The sequence below is a fragment of the Melanostigma gelatinosum genome (assembly GCF_949748355.1).
Source record: "Melanostigma gelatinosum genome assembly, chromosome: 21".
Lineage (NCBI taxonomy): Eukaryota > Metazoa > Chordata > Actinopteri > Perciformes > Zoarcidae > Melanostigma > Melanostigma gelatinosum.
Genome location: NC_136654.1, coordinates 20,286,498 through 20,308,069, shown reverse-complemented (window position 1 = coordinate 20,308,069; position 21,572 = coordinate 20,286,498). Strand labels below are relative to the sequence as shown.

The window sequence follows — 21,572 nt, the reverse complement described above, 5'->3', positions numbered from 1 at the left end:
ACACCCAGTAAATTATTGAGTAATGCGTCTAATTTCTTCACTCATTCTCTGTACCTGATTTTTTTTTTTTGTTCAGAAAAACAAACTCAACAGTTATCGCAATTTATATAACTGCAGTTGCAGATAAAGAAGCAATATAATCTTTTGCCCAATGCCAAATTGCACTTACTTTCAATTTGAGGGATTGAAATACTTTTAAACTTTTAAACACCCTTCAAAAAAGACGGCTGTATGCCACCCACTCTCTCAAATTGAAGTGCCGAAGGCTATTAATAGATTCCATCCATTTGAAGAGCTGAGCTGAGAGGAAAAAGACTTAAAGTGCCTATAGTGAGGTACCGAGACACTTAAAAATCACTGCAATTTAGCTATTCGACAGGAAATACACTTAATATGTGTTATGCAGGCCTGCAGGTTACATAAATATATAATGGGCGATTATAAACGTTGATTTTCCCCCAGAGTTCATAACTCGATCCAGCTTAAATGCTCTTACTGCTGTAACCTGCTCGCTGCTGGCCATCAATTCGCTTCGACCGTCATAGCGGCATGCAAATGCAGGCTGTTCATGGCACTATTAAGGTGATTGTGCGCAGATATAGTCGCGTGACGTCACACCCTCACCCGTTGCATCCCAAACCTCTCAGTTTGTCACCGGGAGTGGAGGACACACCGGATCCAACGGGGACGCTTTTGTCTTTCCACCTGCGAACCGGAATGGATTTTTTTTGTTTTTCCTCCAGCTTTCGGGGATGTATAATTGAAACGCGTGATGGGCAATCAAAGTTGAACTGACACGTTTATCAAGTTGGACTGTGTTGGTTTAGTTTCCCTGTGAGTCCGTCGGACTCTGTGCGGTCGTGGCTGTAAAGTTTTGTCCTCCGATCCGGTGAAGGCTCCGTTGTCTGTGCACGGACGCACGGGGTTGATGGGAGCAGGGCGAGGTGGAAACGCTCCGCCACCGGCGCGTCTCTCTCTCTCTCCCTCTGTGTGTCTCACTCGCGTTCAGTCGTCTAAAACTCCGGCAGGTTTGCACCGATCTGGTTTTAGCTGCTGGACTGGAGAGTTTTGGATTCTCACTTTTGGATCTACGGGATGCAGCATCATCATCATCATCATCACCACAGGAACTCGCATTATGTACAACCCGAAGAAAAGCGGACCATTGTGACAAGTTTATTTTAAATCAACAAAACACCTCTTTAAACCCCCCAAAAGCGCAATGATTTTAACCGCTTTTGTCATGATATTGTCCTTTCCGGGTAAGTGACCGTGTGCATTCATCTGTTAAATGTCGATATTCGGGCTTTTGTATGTTATATTTGAAAACTGCGCGTCTTCCTTTTGCGGTTCAACTTAAAACACGCAGCAAACACATGGCCAAACGTGTTAGATCTCCTCTGATTGTTGCGGCACGATTGCAGAAAGTTTCTTTGTGTATTATTTGGCAACAATACAATTAAGGACTCTCCAATTAAATCATGTTAATTGACTGATCTTTTAGCCTCTTCTGTGTGTGGCGCGATGTTGACAAATTAGTTCACATCGGAAAAACCCAAATATCTCCCTCTTGACTCTCTCTCTCTCTTGTAACTCCCAGACTCGGTGTTCACCTTGAAGGGGGACGTCAGCTCGTCCTCCCGGTCCGCCCGCCCAGACTGCGTAAAGGCCAGCGAGCAATGTCTGAAGGAGTACAGCTGCAGCACCAAGTACCGGACGATGAGGCAGTGCGTGGCGGGCAGGGAGAGCAACTTCAGCGCGGTCACCGGTACGGAGGCGCAGGGCGAGTGCCGCAGCGCCATCGACGCCATGAAGCAGAGCACGCTCAACAACTGCAGGTGCCGGAGAGGCATGAAGAAGGAGAAGAACTGCCTCCGCATCTTCTGGAGCATATTTCAGAGTTTACAGGGTACGCGACCTGTTCATCATCGCTTGACTGATCCGTAAGGTCACTATGAAAGAATGTGTCCGTGGTGGGATTATGCAGATCCTTTTACTTTGTAAAAAAAAATAAAAAAATCCCCTTAGAAGTAAAAGTCCTGCATTTAAAAATTCGATTGAAGTATTTTCTATTTCTACTAGTAGGTAGTTTAATCTGTAATGATGCATTCTTTTTACAACATACTCACACTGTAATGCTTTTGGTGTGAAATCTGAAACTGCAAATAAATGGTCAGATACATGCATTGGAGTGAAATGTAGATCAAAAAGTGAAACGCACATGGAAAGTACAAGTACCTGACTTTTGTATTTCCCTCGAGTAGTTGAATACGGTGACTTCCACATTTACTTCATCCTCCTCCTCCTGTAAATCAGTCCAACTGCAGTAAGACACATGCATGTTGTACTCGTTCCCCAAAGTAACATATGTGAGACAGAGACAATTGCACTTGTAACACAGTGAACCATAAGCTCAACCGTTGGCACAAGTCCTAGTAATTACATTGTAATTACATGACAATACATCGTTTACAAAACAAGCAATGACAATACTAGTAATTAACAAGGGACAAGCTATTTAGTACAATTGATGGGCTACTGTTCGAGTATCAGATAACATCCACCCACACCACGTATACGTTTACACAAACGTACACGCGCCATTTCAAGCATATTGTTGACAATCCTTTTTTTCCCCCATGCAGGTAATGATTTGCTGGAGTACTCGCCATATGAACAAGTCAACAGCCGGCTCTCGGATATCTTTCGCTTGGCCCCCATCATAGCTGGTAAGTCTCTGCTTTTACGCTGCCTGACATTCCTCAGGTTTACGTATGGACACTGTGGAAAGTAAAGTCCTCGCACACACACAGCCATTACTTCTCAGTCGTGCTTCAAACCCAGTTGAAGTCACCGCATCGCCGTTACAAATCTGTCACTGTTTGACAACCACTCTTTTCTATTGCTGTGTGGTTTCAGGCTGCAGCTTTCAACGGCCGTTATCCATCACAAAAGCTTCTATCTGCCACTGTGACCCGCCGTATACAAAGCACAGTCATTTAGTATATTTCACAGTTGAGCTTTCAAAGCAGTGATGAGGGGATTGGCATGTTTTTCCACTGTCACAGTAATGCTGGATGTGGCGTGTATGTGCTAGTTTTCAATTCATTACCCTTTTAGAGTAAAGTCTGTGTTGTTTGAGCTCCAGGAGCTTGCAGGGCTGGATGCCTTGATTGTAAAAAAAAAAAACAAAAAAAAAAAACAGAAATGTTGCTTGCTGTTTGTTGCGAATCTAAAAGCCATTTGCAGTATTTCCTCAAATATGAATGGAGTGCAGGTGGACTTGGGAGCATACACCTAAGCAGGGCCATATTTAGATCTCACACACACACACACACAGAGGAGCAATTAACTATCTGTCTGCGTTCAATGGCACTGACAGAACAAGAGCTGTGTGTGTGTGTGTGACAAGTGCAGCACCCTTCAGTGTTGGGTTTTCTGTGTGGAGGAGGGCGTCTCTACCGGCACTAGCCAGCTACTATTTCCGTAAAAAAAGAAAAAGAAAAGGGTCATTTGATTTTCTCTCTCCCTCTCTCTGTCTGGCTCTCGCTGTGATTGAATCCACTTAGTGTATCAAAGTGGCTCTGCTCCACATGCTCTGACGTAATGGCTAACTGTATTTTAAACAGAGAGTAAAAATGTTTTTATCGGAATTTCGGATTTGTCTCCTGTGCTGGAGAAGAATTGCAAAAAACTAAAAACTGAATTTGGGAAAGTGGTTCAGGAGTCATAAGCCTTCCAGATAATGTGACTGCTAGTAAATCAAAACAGCAATTATGTTCGGCCAAGAGAAAAAAAAGCAGCTCGGAACAATCAGGGAATGTTTTTTTTAAACCACAAAATAATTGTCATGGTGTTGTTTGTATGAGAGAGCGGAATCTGAACAAATATAAAATGATTTAATCTTGATGAAGATATATTTCAAAAACCGATCTGCTGCTGACGCACCTTTCTATCAAAGGCAGTGACTGACTGTGGAAGACGTGGCAGGTTAACTGTCATAAGAAATCACCTACGTGCAAGTTTGTGAGCAACATAAATCGAGTAGCAGAGGTGGAGCCGGAGCTGAAGAGCCAGTTTAATGCATAGCAGTGTAAACAGCCAAAGGCTCTGAGACAAAACAAATCACTTAAAGGGTTAGGTATCAGGAATCCATTTGCCATAAGTGACCTCATTTCTGTTTGCAACTAAGCCAGGCCTCAGGCCAACTGCAGTGTAAAATAATGCACATGAGAATCCATCCACATCCCCTGGGTCAACTAATATGATGCTCACTACTGAAAGGCTGAACATCCATGTTTGCTACGATATACATTTAGTCCATTTATATTCAAAATAAGTTTCAGCAGATGATGGAAACTAGATAGCTGTGAAATTAGCAGACGGCGACCTACAGACTTTTTTAACCCCTCCATGCATCCTGTTTTTGATGTAATTCGATTGTATTTAATCGCTTCACATGTACACATGTTTTGTTGTATTATATAAACTACATTACTAAACGTAAATATCTGTCAACACAAAGGCAACAAGACGAGAAGAAGAAGAGTCTACACCCCAGCATCCTTGTCAGACTGAGCGTCAGTGTTTCGAGCTAAATGCTAACGACGATAAGCTAACAATGACAATGCTATGATACCGATGTCAAAGAGGTGTGTTCACCATGTTCTCCATCTTAATGTAGCATGCTAACGTTTTGCTAATGAGCACCAAACACAAAGTACAGCTGAGGCTGACAAACAGCTGCTGTCCAACACATCGTGTCTATGCCTTTAACAATACTTCACTGGGGTATACTTGAGGCCATCAACAAGGAAAACTCAAAGTCTTTTCTGAATTCCACTGAGCTGAAGACAACTTCAGGTGATTCCAGACATTGCAGTTTTGCGATCCCATAGCCAGAGCTACGAAAAGGACAGATTGCTGCAGGGTTTATCTTGTACAATCACATTCCCAACTTGGTACTGTGAATGTAAGATACTTTATAGAGACAAGATGAACTGATTCTGCATTTGCTCATCAAGGCTAACACCTGCGGTAGAAGAACACATTCCATCCCAAGAGGGTCTTTGGAGTAGCACATATACTGCACGAGTAAGGGAATCAACTTATTTCTCAATGCTTCCCTTTGAAAATGAAAGCCCAGAGCCCAGTAAACCACCCCGACTCCTCCCAGTCTGTGCTCATACTGTAGCTCATCGGTAGCCTTCCAGAGAATCGAGTCGGCGAACAAGAGCAGAAGTCTGCCATGATGATCATCGCAAAGATCATCGCAAAAAGATCTCCGTTTGGTGGGTCTAGTTGCCTGAAGCAACAGATTCGTCCTCTGTAGTCTTTGTCATCTGCCACTGCCCCCCCCCCCCCCGGACTGCTCCAGCTGAACATCAGAGAAACAATTTTAATCTGCTGATCTTTTTTCACACAAGACAGCTTTCAGCCATATCAGCGAATCATCTGAAGGCATTTCCTTTCACACACTTCTCCTTTGTCTGCCGTTCTGCCCCTCTGTGGCCGCAGAATAACACAATTTATTCCAACCGAGTTACCCAGAGGGAGCTCGAAACCCAATATTACACACAAGTCGTGGATTAGAAGTTTGGAATTCACTTAGATGCTGCGTAATCAAATATTAAAAGGTGAGCATTCAGTGGCATGAAGTGAAACAAACGTTATCACATTTATTAGCGTGCGTATTGTATTTCATAGCATTGCCTTCCTCATAATAGAAAGCATATTAGGTTTGTTTTACATAACATGAGATACCTGAACAGTGCATAGAGCACTTGTGGTTGTTTGCACACGATAGCACCAACATCTGTAAAACTGAATGTAATCTGAGCTGTTGAAAAACGTGGATGAAATCACAACAGCAAAAAATAGCACTTCCTGAGAGTTGTTGACTTTATGTTGAGGGTACCGCCTTAAAATATTGAGGTGTAAAATACCTGAAACTCACTTTGTTACTGTGTTTTGACAATTTTATTTGGCAATTTCATGCGAATAAAAAAAATTGATGATATAACTCATCATCCAAGCGGCTACGGTTGGTGCAGGGGAATAGCTAATCATGCCTTTCAGATAAGAAAATAAAACGCTGCCGGCTGCAGGTGACACAGGATGAGGTTTTCGACCAAATATGGAATTATTTGATGGGAGCTGACCACACCCTGCACCCACACGCACAAACACGTATGTACACAAACACTTAATCATTCTTACTGTGTGCATTTGCTGCTGCATAGAAATCCTCATCGACATGCAAATGATCCTGCACACCTCCCATTCATTGACAGTGACACACACATCCTCTCGCTGCTTTTCTTACATCCCTCAGATTGATATCCGTTCATAAATATACGGGTTCGTGGTTTTAACTACAGATGCCTGAAAGTTGGAAGGAAGAAAACAAAAGAAAGAGAAAGAAAGTCCTCTGAAATAGTATCATTTGGCAACGGCTGATGGTGAGACGGAACAGAGACAGTTTTTATTTGAATTGGCCAAGCTGAATACCAGCACTTTGGTCTGAGTAGATAACTGACATTCTGAAAAATAGAAGGCAAAAGTGGGCCTGGGCATCCACATATCTGACTCACCCGCTGCATCGTCAGGTGCAGCCGCAGCGATTTACGCTCATACTTTATGTTCTCGCCCCCGTATCCTGCAGTCATCTGAACCTTAACCTCATCTTATATCACAATCACACTGAATATGACAGACATGAGCAATGTCGAGGCCATTGCACTTATGTTTGAATGAATTCAGGATGAATGACTATGGAGGATGAAATGGAAGGGGGAAAAAAAGCAATAGCTGGTGTGGTATAAATTAAGTGAGATTTTGCTAATTACATGGGTGCACTTAATGAATGAGTCTTGGGTCTGGTCGTAAATACTGGGACACTGGCAGGGATTTAGTGACGCTGGCAGGCAGCCTGGTGGAAGGCAGGGTGCCATGAAGGAGTGGACCCTGACCACTGCTGTTTGCGTTCCATTATGGGAGATGAAGAGGGCACTAAGTGGAGGGATACGTTTAGAGGGATTAAATAAAGCAGGAACAAATTCATACCATTATTTAGGGCTGCACGATTAGGGCCAAGACGACAATCAGGATTTTTTATTTTCATCAATATTGATTATTAATCATTCTTTGTCACTGTTAAAAATATTGTTGTTGCACATAAACAGAGCACTGCTTTCACTTTCATGTTGCACAGTCCAGCTAATATACAAATCCTTGCATCCAAATGAGACTGGTCCTCCTTGAAGCACATTAACATTGTACTCAACTTTTTTTCGCAAAAAATGCAATCAAGAGAGCACTGCTTTGAATTTAACGTTTTGCATTCCTGCAAAATGAACAAATCTTGCGGAATATGAATTCTAAACGTCAATATTGCAGTTCTTAATGTTCATTTAATGGTGGGAAGACCAAATCATGACCGTGATTAATGTTTGATTAACTGTGCAGCCCGACCGTTAATTTAAACAGCATGAAAAGATTCTGCAATATAGTTATGTTGCCGTTTTAGGTATTTGGGATATGTGAATTCTGAGGGAAATAAAAATGAACTGTAGAATCTGGACTGGTTTCGACATTTTCTTCACACATTACAGTTAAAATATACATAATATGCACACTGTTGGCTGCAAGATGAGATCTTTGACCTCTGAGAAAATCACCTCGCTGTGTGCTATATTAAAATGAGGCATCATCTGCATAAACAGGTTTGTTTGTTGATGCTTGGAGACGATGCTACAGAAAGGGATGCACGACTAATCACCTTAATTCAAGAAAGAAATGACAACTGCATTATAACATCATTTTAGGGAAAGCTTAACTCGACCCACCTAAAAACAGTAACAAACTGAACTGTCAATATCATTCTGTCTATCAACAGAATTCAACTCTGCACAACTACGACTACTTACTTGGTTTCCAGTGGCCCAACAATGCTGGTCATGTTCATTGACTGAGCTAAATGCTTTAACCGACCCTGTGTAGACGGCTCCACAGCGATCCACTTTTTAAATCGAGATCTCCGTGCACACAGCTGGCACGTGAGGTTTGGTCTGATGGTCGCACTAATACTCTGTATTATAATCTGTGTTGCATGGATATGGGAGGATTTACATGTCGTACACGGATTTAAAAAAAAGGGCAATCCTAGGACCACATGTCCCTATGTTCAGAGAACAAAGAAGAAGTAGGCTTGAGCAATCCATGGCTGATTATTATCTCGAACTGCTGCACCGGAATTAAACCCGAAAGAGAAAGGAGGTTTAAAACGGACCTGCTCTAATGCTCCTGGTGCTCTTTATTCCATGTATCCTGTGCAAAGAGATGATTATTCCATCTAAGCCGGCATCTACAAGCAAAACCAAATAAAGGGGATTTGCACAACCTGATGCATGATGCGTGCTGATGTAAACCATGCAGCCTTGATCTAGAGTTCCTTTAGCTTCATGGCACACAACCTCATGTGGCCCACATTTGTAGCATTGTTTGCTCGTGTGGTATTAGTTATAGTCGAGTCTTTATTCTTGTGTTCAATACAGTGAATGCAGCACCCCTCCCCCAGGACACCATAATTAAGCTCTTCTTTGAGATTCATATTTAACCCTACCTGGCTGGCGGTCCTTCAAAAAGGTCTTTTGTGTCAACCTATTAGGGGTCAAGGGTCAGCTTCCAGTGTCTGCTGCACTTGGCTTGTCATTTGGTCTACATCAATGGCCAACACGGTGGCCTTGCTCAAGGGCTGCAACTGAAGACGGCACGGTGAGATTTGTTTTTCTTAAGCCTGTGGGTCTTTGAACAAGATACGTTCAGACGGACATCTCGGATTGCAGTTCTTGGCATGCACTTCAAGATCAATACACCAACGACACAATAAACTAGAGTCATGTTTGGTTACATTTATGAATGTATCGGTTAACTGACAAGTTGGAACAATATGAATCACAAGTCACCATTTTTGTTGTTGTTTTTTGTATTTTTTTGTTTTGTCAGAGATGCTGCATGTCTTAGATAACCATGTGCAGAAAGACATTAAGACAGTAATAGCAGTACAGGAACAGGGGAAATGAGTTTTCTAATGATTACAGTCATAGTTCAAAGCAGCTCAGAACAAACCACAGTCAACAAATTGTTTTGAGGGAAAGGTATTTGGACTTGGATTAATCATTTGAAATAAGTTTCAAATGAGCTACGGAAGTCTACGTAGGGAGGCAGTCGGGGTGGTGGATGGATCCAAAGCCACAGGGCTTTCAACCAGGAGACAGCGGTTTGTGTCCCATGTGAACCAAGTACTTTGTTGCCGAAACATAACCAAGTACTTTTGTTGAATTTTTGTTTTGTGTTAAATTCACAGCCATTTCAAGCCAAACCATGTTTTTTACTCAAACGAACCAAGTCGTTTTGTGGCGTTTTTAGTTGAATTTAGTTTCAATGTACAACGTTAAAAACTGAAACAGTTTTCTTGGAGACAATATGTTTCCCTCAAAAAACGTAATTGACAGTCAAACACGGATTGTACGCCTGAAACAGAGAAGATGTTCCCCAAAATGAGCTTATTAAATGCAAAAAATGCTTTTTTTTCTTTCCTTTGTGTGTGCATATGGAGTCCCATTTTGCTCTTGGTGACTGTAATTGAGGCAGAACTGTCACACCTATGGCTTGAGAGCTACAAACACCCACTAAAAGATCACAGCTCACATCTCCAGGCACTTGTCAGATGTAAGTAATGGCTTTCGTAATATGTGATTAACCCTAGGATCAAGAATGTATTCAGATTTAATCATGACTCATTCTGTAGTGCATGAAAGAGTGCAGTGAGCTTCAATTCCACCTCAAAAGGCAGATTTACAGAATTCATTCTTCCACATCGAGGCTGAGGGTACAGTTTGTGTTACTGCGCAGAACTCAGTCGGGCAAGAAGGACTTTTTACCAACAAATAGCAAAAATTAGATGTGAGAGTCATTATTATGGCCATAGAGTGTTTTTACTGGGCTGTGATGGAAGGATTGGCATACTGTGATGGGACTGGAAGCAAATATGGGTGACTTGGTTTCTGTAACTCAAAGTAGGGAAAATGCACAGCGTCTGAGCAGGTGTTTGTATCTTCACGGTGCACGTTTTCGGTGTTTTCTGTCAGGCTGCGGACCACAAAATCGCCTTCAAATGACACGCATAAGACGATGTGGTGAGGAAAACAGCAACAGGCACACAAACACACGGGAATCTTCGAATATGAGCGGTATGGTCTAACTGTGGTTTTCTGTTGCACACATAAGGTTTGATCATCAACACCAGACTCAGTGAAGTCACAGAGGGGGATCTGATAACAACCTGAAGTACACAAGTGAGCCAGAGAATTTATGTTCAAACGTGTCACGAAGCAACTGCAACAAAAGGAGCAACTGGAGCAACAAATTGGAACAATAATTCATCATTCAACCTCTGTAACAGATGTTTATTCAGATATTGTTGTGTTTGAAAATATGTCTGCATTCTACGAGGCTCACAGCTCTCATACAGTTGAGCTTTTTCATCTTTTTCAGCTTTTTACAGTAATGTTTGGGGACATTGCGTAAATATTTGTTCTGGCTATGACTTTCGGATGAATAGCAACTTCCTATTATTTGGATTATAATTCATGTCAATAATGACAAAATGTATTGTATTTTATCTACGTAAGGGTGTATTTTCCAATGCACCTAAGGCACACTGAGAGACGTCCTTAGGACTGTGGATGGGAATGCGCAATTTCTGCTCTGTAATTAAACTGTCAGGGACAAAGTGACGAGGTAAGGGTATTACAGAGTGACAAATGATGGTGGAAAGCAGGAGTGTAACATCTTTTTAAGAAATTGCTGGGGAAAAAAAGATTTCCTCATGATGCCTTTCTTTCTTTTCACTTAAATTGACTCAAATATCTGTCTTCATTTTTGTCCATCTCTTGCCCCGCAGCGTTGTCTTCTAATCTGATTCACTCGAGACTACCTTCAGTTTGAAGAACTGGTCATTTAGGATGTAACCTGTGCAGGAAAGTAATACCTCTGATATGAGGGAAATATAAAACGATGTATCTCTCTTCTTCCTAAGTTGAGCCGGCATCTACAAAGGAGAACAACTGTCTGAATGCTGCCAAGGCCTGTAACCTGAACGACACGTGTAAGAAGTACCGCTCAGCATACATCAACCCCTGTACGAGCAGGGTGTCTGCTTCTGAGGTCTGCAACAAGCGCAAATGCCACAAGGCCCTCCGACAGTTCTTCGACAAGGTAATTAAGCATGTTCATTCTGAGAGCTGCTCTTTGTGTGTTTGAATCAACATCTAAACCAGATGTCAAATGTCGAAGGAAAAAATGCAATTTTTGGAGTCCAATCTCTCGGTAAAAGTCTGTTAATTATCATAACGCTTAACTCTACTGAAAGCTACTGTTAACGTTGGGAGGCAGCAAGAGTGGTTCTGCATCTATGACCTCATTCAAACAAGCCATTCAAGTGTGTTTTGGGTGATCTGATTGCAGTCGGATAGTGCTTGACCACATAAAAGTACAGTTGTAAATGCACAGCAAAACGTCCTCCGGAGGTGGTCTGGGGAGATCTGACGATCCCTTTTTAGACAGCAAAGAAGAAGACAGTTTTGCAGACATAAATGGACACCTTTATTTTTTAATTTTCTTTCCAAAATAAAGGTTCCGACTAAATACAGCTATGGGATGCTGTTCTGCTCCTGTCCAGCGGGGGATCAGATGGCATGTGCAGAACGCCGACGGCAAACAATCGTGCCCGTCTGCTCCTACGAGGACAAAGACAAGCCGAACTGTCTGTCTCTTCAGAACACGTGCAAGACCAACTACATCTGCAGGTAGGAAGGCAAAGAGGGATCCTCAATACGCTTCATCTGTTTTTCCAAATATGTAGTCCAATGTTCTGAACCATTGCTTATAAATGTGACCAAGCACTTATCCTCGTACAGTAATAATAACAGCATCAGGAAATAAGCATCTATAATTTGCACCTGTATTGTTTTTAGGTCAAGGCTGGCCGACTTCATCAGCAACTGTCAGCCAGAAGCTCACTCCATATCAGGCTGTCTGAGGGAGAGCTACGCTGACTGTCTGCTGTCTTACTCGGGTCTTATTGGTAAGTTCTCTGAGGCATTTTAAAACGGCTGCAGAGTTTTCTGGATAAAATGTAAAGCTATATTGGTAACTGGACTTAAAGTTGGACTGCTAATGGTATTTCTTAAGATTTGTTGTTGCTCTACAATCTGTCAAACCCATCAGATGAACTTGCTGAAAGGCACTTTTTCAAATCATATACTGCACATTATTTGTTGTCAGTCAATCGTTTGGTTATCAAAGTTCTTTCTGTTATTTTCTCTTTGTTATCCGAATGATTAGAAGTGAGGTATGCAGCTTTAATCCGATTAAAGGATTATGGCCCTCTTCGCACATTAGGTTTGGATAATTTGTCCCCACAGCTCCACTTGTGAATGAATGAATACACGTCTGTTCATGTCAACATTTTGTCTAATTATAAGAGAAAGTATGTCATGAAAACTTAAACCATTGACACTTGACAACATAGACGACTGTTGGTCGTTTACAATGTAACATCATCAGAGATTGGCGACAAGAAAAGCATGAATGCCGATGTCCTGAACTGATATTTGACTAAATATCGACGGATGACAGTCGTCAGTAAAACTTCATTTCACACTGTGATGGTTAACATCAAACTGTGTAATTAATCCGCGGTTCACATGCGCGCCGAACCGCGAGGGGAGGAATCCGTACGGATCGACAGTGGTCCGTTACACCACTAATTTACACGGTTAATTATAGCACTTTGCAGAAGTAGAGCTGATTTCCTTTTGTTCCTTTGTCTTTCTTCCATCAGCAGGTTCCATTCTGTAGAAAGGAAACATGTTGAGTTTTCGTAATGAGATTTGAACGCGGGGCCTCTGTGACCAATTGCAAACTCAACAGGCAGCCATTTTAATCTACACCGTTCATATTGTACTTCACACAGGTAACACCCTCTAAAGTGGCCCCCTGGCTTCACCACAAACCTCGGCCTCTGCACAAGGAAATGTGCATGTACTTGCACAGCTAATAAGTATAAGCCTAAGCAATCGCATGCTTGCTATAAAAAAAAAAGGCAACAGATGCCACGATAGCCTAATTAAACTTAAACGGTTGAAGCCTTTGTAAAATGGAATGATATCTATGCATCATAACACAGCTCCACAATGAGGTACACTGCAAGTTCTGTAAAAAGAATTGTAAGTAAAGGCACTCTATAATGCTGAATAAGCTCCCTCTCATTGGCTGATCTGAACATTCAAATTGAAGTGTGAAACCAAAAGAGCCCTCAGCCCAATGTGACAGTAACTAACAATCGTTCTCTTTTATGCTGCAGGTACGGTGATGACACCGAATTACGAGCGATCGCTCGGCATCAGCCTGTCGCCGTGGTGCGACTGCGGCAGCAGCGGGAACAGCAAGCCGGACTGTGAAAGATTTGCAGAGTTTTTCACCAGCAACCGATGCCTACGTGAGTTCCAGTGCGGCAGAGATTATAATTTCCCTTCCAAAATTGCACTATTCTTCACAGCATGAGGCCAAATTGACCTTTTGAAATGATAGACTGGCAGATAATGGCTGCAAGCTGTAATAGTACAGTATGTGACCGTCTATCGTGTGTTCTCCTTTCATAGACAATTTACTTTGACTGTGTACGGGCAACAACACCTTGAGCATTTTGTTTTGTATTTCTACTCATATGTGAATATGAATGCCCTTTCCACATTCATATTCAAAGTTTTAAAAGTATAACAGAGCAATTATAATTGAATGGCAATGTCCTGAATAACTCATGCCCATTCGTTTTTTACTGTGATTCAGACTCGATATCACAAAAAGGAGTTTTCGGCCACATTGTTTTTTTGCTCAGGGAACGGTATCTCCGATTAAATGTCAAATTAATGATGAAAAAAATGTACATGACGTAAATAAAGTTTTCTAATTGCAGGCGGTTATTGAGTTCCTTTTTGCGAATCACAGCTATTATAGGCAGACGCTGCTTTTAAAAATGCTCTTGAGAAAGGTCAAGTAATTTAGTTCCTTACACAATTATCCAAAGTATCAATTATAAGCAGCTTTTAGTTGCGCATGAGCGAAATGTTTTGGGCGATGCCACTTGCACTTAGTTCACCGAAAACGACAAAAGACATCTGCTATCTTGTTCGATGTGCAGACTCTATTATTAACCAGAGGCTCAGAGGGTACGCTGCAGGATAATGCTCATGACAGTAAGGACATTGAATGCATGTTTTCCCATAAATCCGTACACATTTTATCACTTTACATACCATTTAATCAAACATAAAATATCATTTTTTGTGAAAGGATGAAAAAGATCACAAATGAATACGCTATATTCTTGCAGGAAATGCTATCCAGGCGTTTGGCAATGGTACCGATGTCGGAGTGTGGCAGCCTCAACCCCCGATTCAGCCCACCGTACCAGAGGCCAGCATCACGCGGAGGGCCAAAGACCGACCCAGCAACGGACTGGATGCACTCACGGACACGAGCAAACTGGATCTCGATGAAGACTCTTTATATCACATCTGTGGGACCTTACAGGTGACGTTTCTTTAAAGTACAGAGTTTGAAAGAGGAGTTGCAGTGTTTGATTACAGGAGGTATCTTTCTTGCTGACTTACAAAACTGATGTTTATTTTGGAAATATTAACGTAGAGAAAGAAGCGAAGACAAAATCACTTTTGCGTCATTTTTGACGCACAAACTGATCTGAAGGAACAAGCGACAACATGATGACACGATCTCGTCCACTCAGCAGTGCATTTTATTTGACCGACAATATATACTTTGCAGTTAGAATCAAATCCGGTAGCTTCTTTATTTCGAGATTTCTAACTGTCAGCCAGCTTCTACCGCCACTTATCTCATGAACAAAGTCTTATGAGGAATTCCTACCTGAAAGAAAATGGTACCGCTACATTGCAACGTCATTACTTTCAATACTGTAATACTTTCAATTATCATAATATCTACCTTACTTATCTTCATCTTTGTTTGCAGTGAGTGGATGTGCCTCTGCTCTACTTTAAGGGACAATAAAAGAACAAACGTGAAATCCCTTCACACCACAACAAACGTTTTGATTAACTTCCAGGCTTTTCATCCCGGGCAGATTTTGAAGGCTTCCAAAACCTCTGAGAAAAAAACAAATGCCTGAATCTAAATTGAGACCTAAATATCAGGTGGAGATCTTTTCAGAGCTTCTGTCGGGAGTTTTAGACGTCTGGCTCTGTCACCTTGATGGATCAGCGATGCTTTTCTGATGGCATGCACAGAATCCCCCCCCCCCCCCCCCCCCACTCCTGGGCAGAAAGATGAGCCGTCGGTGTGGAGTCAGAGCTTCCAAAGCTGTCATGTCAAAGCCAATTGGTTGCCACAGTAACATCACAAATGGCCCACAGGGGTAGTGTGTCTGCTTCTGTGTGTGTGTGTGTGTGTGTGTGTGTGTGTGTGTATGTGTGCACACAGGGACACAGTATCCTGCTGAGGATATACCACATTTTTGACTGCCAGTTTATGTTTCGTTAAATTCCTCTTAGCTTTGTCACAATAGCTGCTCATGGTTAAATAATAACGCATAATGACTGGTTATTAACTGACTTGCGTCTCAAGAACAATTCAAGCGTCACAAATCACAAGAAAGTTCATTTTCGGCCTTGTTAACCACTAAACTCTACTTAGTAGCTGCACTGGAGTTTCTGTCCATATCACTCGGCTCATCCTCGGCAGATGAAGTTCTCACAAATCTCAAAAACACCGTGAACAAATTCCAATGCGAATTTTAAAAAGTGCCACCAGAAATGTTCCCATCAGTCCCAGATAATAACATGGAAATGGTAATTACTTTTGTAATACCGACTGCAATTGTAGAAACATCACTTCGATGCGCTGATTATGACATTTTGACATAATAAATTGCATGTTTTTGCAAGACCAGACAAGGTGCTTTTAGGTACTCCGGCTCCGTTGGAAGTGTTTGGCTTCAGCAACACATTTCAGACCTGTGCTACTCTCTTCTGATAAATACTACGGGGCTATAAATGAGATGATATCACACATACTTTAAGGGAGACAATCTATCATATTGGCTTTTAATGGCGATAATATGATTTATCACCGGTAGAAGCATCCTCCAGGAGGAAAGACCTCCTTTGGAGCAATTAATCACTCTTCTCCAGAATCCTGGTTCATAGAATTCTTTCCACTTAAAAACCAATGCATTGAGTGTTTATTATGTTCCTAAACCACCACAGAGTCACTTTATCATTCCCTGTGCTCCATCTCTGTATCTCGGAGTGTGTGTTTGTTTGTGTGTGGTGCAAATGCATTTGGGTGTTTTTTCTTCTTCTTTTTTTTCATATGTGGCCGAAGAGATTTGGAGGAGTCTGAGAAACGTTTTAAAGTTATTAAACTGTAATAACCTTGAGCTGGCACAAACAGGGGATCTAACACGGACAAACTTTTCACACAAACACGCACACGTCTACGCTCGAGGCGGACGATTATACAAAGAGAGGTCCGTGTAGGTCTGAACTGGGGGAATTGGTGGGCGCGAGAAAGCATTATCATAAATCTCATTGTTGTGTGTTTTGCTGCATAACTGTGGCAGAGGGAGTTTGACTCGATGCCATCATGGTTTTGCTAGACCTCGTTTTACTTTGAAGACAATGCCCTTCCTTTAGCCACAGTTCACCTTCCAGACAAAAAGTATTACTTCATTCAGCCACTGGAAATGAATGCATGTGTACAGGCAAACAGGATATGGTATAACCGCCACGTCCTGGGTTCGCTTCCGGTCTTAGGACATTTGCTGCATGTAAAACCTCTCTCTCTCTCTCGCGCCCCCCATTTCCAGTGTCATCTGTCTGATAAAGAGAAAACATGCCAAAAAGAATGAAAATCAATGTTTCTCTGCCTTCTCTTCCTTTGTATCTTCCTTCTAGGCCCAAAAGCTGGTGTCAAATCTGACAGTGGATAATGCTCAATGTGTGGTAAGAATTATTTTACTCCGTCGGTTCCATTCGAGGTTCCCATTCGAGGTTCCCAATCGGGCCCCAACAATAGATTTGTGAGCTCGATGAAGATGTTGATATTTGAATGCGGGTCCCTTAAATTTGGTTGTTAATGAATGAATATTAAGCACTGAGCTCAACATTTCACGGTCGAATGAAGAAAAGCTTTTAAATGCTTTTTAAAAAGAAAGCGCGAATGAATGCACACTTTTAACGCATCATGTTTCTAAATTGCTACGTCGAATTTTCCATGTAGCCATGTGTTCAAACCGTTTCCAGAGTTTTAACTCAGCTTTCTGCATGCACAAATTGAAGTTCTGCTGCAATATTATTTCTGACCTGATTTCGGAGGCCATCTGTGTCACCAAATTTGCTTTGATTGTAGGTATACAAGCTAAACATTCACGATAAAACCCACAGAATTTTTTTTTTTTTTTATTTCATCAAAATAAATTTGTCCACTCCATGCAACACGAAAGCTGTGGTCTTTTCCCTCAGAACCATCAACTGGATGAGTCTAGCAGCTCGAATGCCAACGCCAGAAGCCCAGCAGCTGGACTCCCCTGCTTACAGCCCTCAGGCGTGCTCCTCTCACTGGCCTTCGCTTTAACGCCAATGCTACGGCGGCCGGAAGGCTTCCAGCTGTTGTAGGAGCCGAGGACTACGGATCAACACTTTTCTCTCTCAAGAAGTGATCCAACTCATTTTTGATTTCGACATTTGCCAAAGTGTGACACTGACGCATTTTCTTTTTTTCTTCTTCTTCTTCTTCAAAACGGAAATGATCAACACAGACTGACGTCAGACGACAGTGGATTATTTCCGAGCGGTCCGTTTTAAACACAGACCTGCTGAAGCCGTTGCTGAGATATCCGCTCATTTTGCCTTCCATTGCCTCGTGGGGGGGGGGGGGGGGGGGATTATGTGACTTCAAGAATCACATATATGCTGAGGGAACACTCGCCTTTTTTGGCGGGAGTTCACCTCTGTGATCTGATAAGCATGTGAATAAAATTTACCTCTTTGTGTTGCAATCAGAGCGCATTTGACTGAATGTGCTGAACAGTGTTTTTGGGGGGAAAGAGTGGGTCATTTCTGTGTGAACTGTGCTTGGGTTTGTCCAGCCAATACACCTGCTTCACTTCAACAAAAAGAAAAACTAAGTGTTGTATAAAAGTGCTGATCTGTAATACGTCACAAGGGACCACGAACACATTTCACAGACACACTGAATGGATTAATAAATAGTGAACTGATTTAAGATGCCATCACATCAGCCAGAAGAAAAGTAACAATTTCTCTTCTACATGTTCGGGACCAGGTAGAGATCAGTTTCGTAAATGTATTTGATTGTTATGGTTGTTTGTGGTTTTAATCACATCGCCTCTAAAAGAACATTTTGTAGATATGATACATAAAGTGAACACTCTATAACAGTATGCTGCCGTTAGCTTGTAACATATTGTCTGTGATGTTTTTTGGGAGTCTTTGTTAGGACCTGTCAGCATTATCCAGTGTAACTCTGCTTTATAAAATGTGACAGGATAATGGTTCTTTAATCGTGTGGTCAAAGATGTGACTGTGGTGTGGTTATATTTTGTTACATGATTGCAAAGTGCATCATGTTATCTTAAACAGTACTTTTGTTCTGAACAAGCCGTCAATGTGTAACAGCAACAAGAACATACAGACTTTACATGAAGGGGTCTTTAATGGCAAACACGAATTTATGTTATCTTTCTGTTCTACTGAGAGTGGAAAGTGTTGTGATGGTTTGATTGATTTTTTTGTTTTCGTGAGAGAGATGAATATAAAATGTACATATTAGTAGAACCAATGCCAACAGACAAAACACTGCTAGCAATTACTACGGAGACAAAGGACGAGATGAAAACACTTACATAGTTATTATGAACTTAATGACACACTAATTATCAAAGACACTCAAAGAATGTACAACATACAGACAATGCACACTGACAACTTGTCTTTAGACATCATTGCACATTTCTAGAGAATGTGCAAATGTGTCTGTAAAACCACTTCCAGATATTGTCCCTGCAGACATCTTAATGATGAGATTTGGGGTTCTTTTTTAAAGGTTTTGGTCAAATAACATGACATCAGTTTTTATCTAATTTGACCGAAAGACATTAACAGGATAAACTTGAAGGCATCTCATACAGGAGGCCACTTTTATGTACAAGTAGCCACGAACAACATTTAAAAAAATATGTTATCTGTTCAGTGTTTCCCAAACAGCTGGAATAAAAATGGTGAACAATGACTCATGCTGGTTTCTGAAATCAACAGAAAAAGGACACATCTTGTTTTTTGGCTCATATCACTCCCTCTCCCAGTTCGTCTGTATTTTTAGCAACCAGGAGGGACACACTTGTAGCAGGATTATGAGATAGCGGCAGGCAGACAGGCCGCCATTGTCAGTCAGATCACATCAGTCCCAGGGCGGCGCGACACAGGCGGACAAGGACGCAGCCTGTAGAGGACAGACTGCTCAGTGGACAGGGGGGGGGGGCACGTCTCGCCAAGAATATGGCACACCTGTTTGGGCACAGTGATGGAGCACTTGACCGAGAGAGAGAGAGAGCGAGAGAGCCGAAGATTTATTCGATGTGTCAGAGAATCGAAAGGGCCAAAATACCGTCCTCGTGTTGTACACGAGATGGAAAGGACACATTCAAACTGATAGAAAAGGGGATGTGTCGGGACTGGAGCTTCGGGAAATGTGGTTATAACATCGGGTTTTTAAAAAATGACGAACACCAACAATATATAGCTGATTGCTCTGTGACGTACAGCTTTAAATCGCTGTCTAAGAAATATATCAAAAACCGCACCATGACTGACATGTTCCTTCGACTGACACATCAAATGTGTATTGTTTCACGGCTGAAAATAGGACCCTGAAAATGTGATTTACTGCTCTGTGAGAAATATTAGATAAACCTACAGATCCCAAAAACACGACACAGAAAACGTGGTTTCAGAAGTGTTACACTCCTCAGCAGCCTGATTCAGAAGGGTATCAACAACTTGGCACTAATTAAGCACAGTGGTCTGAGAAGTCCTTTGCAATGGCCAAGACTCAAAAACAGGGACTCGTGGCACACTATTCAGACCAATAACTCATGTATCCAGTGACCAGGTATGTTAAACCACGAGCACGTTATCGGATTCACACCGAGTTTTAAATTCCAAAAGACGCTTTTTGCCCAATAACTGCATGGTGATTACACACATCAGTCAAAACTAAAAGCCTGTGCCTTGTGTTGTTGCTTCACACTGCCATTGAAACGCCACACTCAACGATGAATCACTCGCACCCAGAATACACATTGGACAACACCTGTATCCAATTAATAAATAGGATTCAGGTTTGCTTTTTGGTGTGAACACTAATGGACACCACTATTACAGAGAGAGTTACTGTAATTGCAATGTTGTTTGTTGTTCACATTACTACACAGTACCTACCGGTATGTTCATGTTATCGCCAGTTAGTATTTGAGTATTTGACACTCAACTATTTGTTTTTGGTTTTCGTGTGCAGAGTTCCAACAAAGACAGCACTAGTTTCAGAAATGGTGATTTAGAATTCAATTATTTAAAAAAAGAAGAACAACAAAAACATAAAAGTAATTGTGAAAATATCTTGTTTTGGTTTCTGAAAATGGATATTAGAAAGAAACAACCACAGCACAACACACGTTACCAAACTCTTCTTTTAAATCTGGTACTATTACATTCAGAGATGAGGCCGACATTAAAATTGAACTACTGAGGATTTTAGAATGCAACGCACGTCGTAGTTGACTGAAGCCTCGAGACAAGAATAGTTGTCATTAAACCTCTGATAAATATTATTGCTCGCCAGGTTCACTGTTCCCCTGCCATAAAGCCCCGAGGACTGGGAGATAGTGTTTAGAGACTCCCCCTCCCACAACCGTAAAACCACCGCGGGTCTTCAATCCAAATGTTCACCCAATGGCGTAGATTTAAAAAAATGTACTGATAAAAGGGTTCAATCATGGCAGCACTGCCTCATAGGGATCACATCTAGTTACTGCAACTTTGACCTCTCCAGCAACATTGTTTCAGCACCACGAAACCACTCTGTGGATTTCACCTTTTCCATTAACCAGGAGAGCAGCACCAATTTCACTTTCTTTGTTTTTTTTGTTGCGTCCAAATGTCAGGGTGTGCCTGACTTTCCGCAGTAAACACAACAGCATCAGCTATTGTGAGACGCGTCCCCTCTCATCTTTTCCAGAGCAGAACAAAGATAAGAGATCGTAATGCTCCGTTGATTGCACAGTGAAGCAAAAACTATAAGCTCTACTTGACTGAAAAAGATGGAAAGGAGTGGTGACTTTTACCGAAATGACTTGATAGAGAAAGAAAATAGAGGAGAGTAACTGTGAC

The 21,572-nt window shown here is 41.7% G+C and overlaps 1 protein-coding gene across 1 annotated transcript; it reads left to right on the top strand.

The window, feature by feature from the left end:
• Positions 1 to 1,222: 1,222 nt before the first annotated feature.
• Positions 1,223 to 17,780, top strand: gfra1b (gdnf family receptor alpha 1b; the record flags this gene model as incomplete). The annotated part of the gene is made up of 10 exons (XM_079292814.1): positions 1,223 to 1,262; positions 1,601 to 1,909; positions 2,646 to 2,729; positions 11,102 to 11,280; positions 11,698 to 11,870; positions 12,039 to 12,148; positions 13,430 to 13,564; positions 14,459 to 14,658; positions 17,061 to 17,108; positions 17,628 to 17,780. The coding sequence occupies 10 exons, from the start codon at positions 1,223 to 1,225 to the stop codon at positions 17,778 to 17,780; spliced, it is 1,431 nt and encodes a 476-aa protein (XP_079148940.1).
• Positions 17,781 to 21,572: the final 3,792 nt, after the last annotated feature.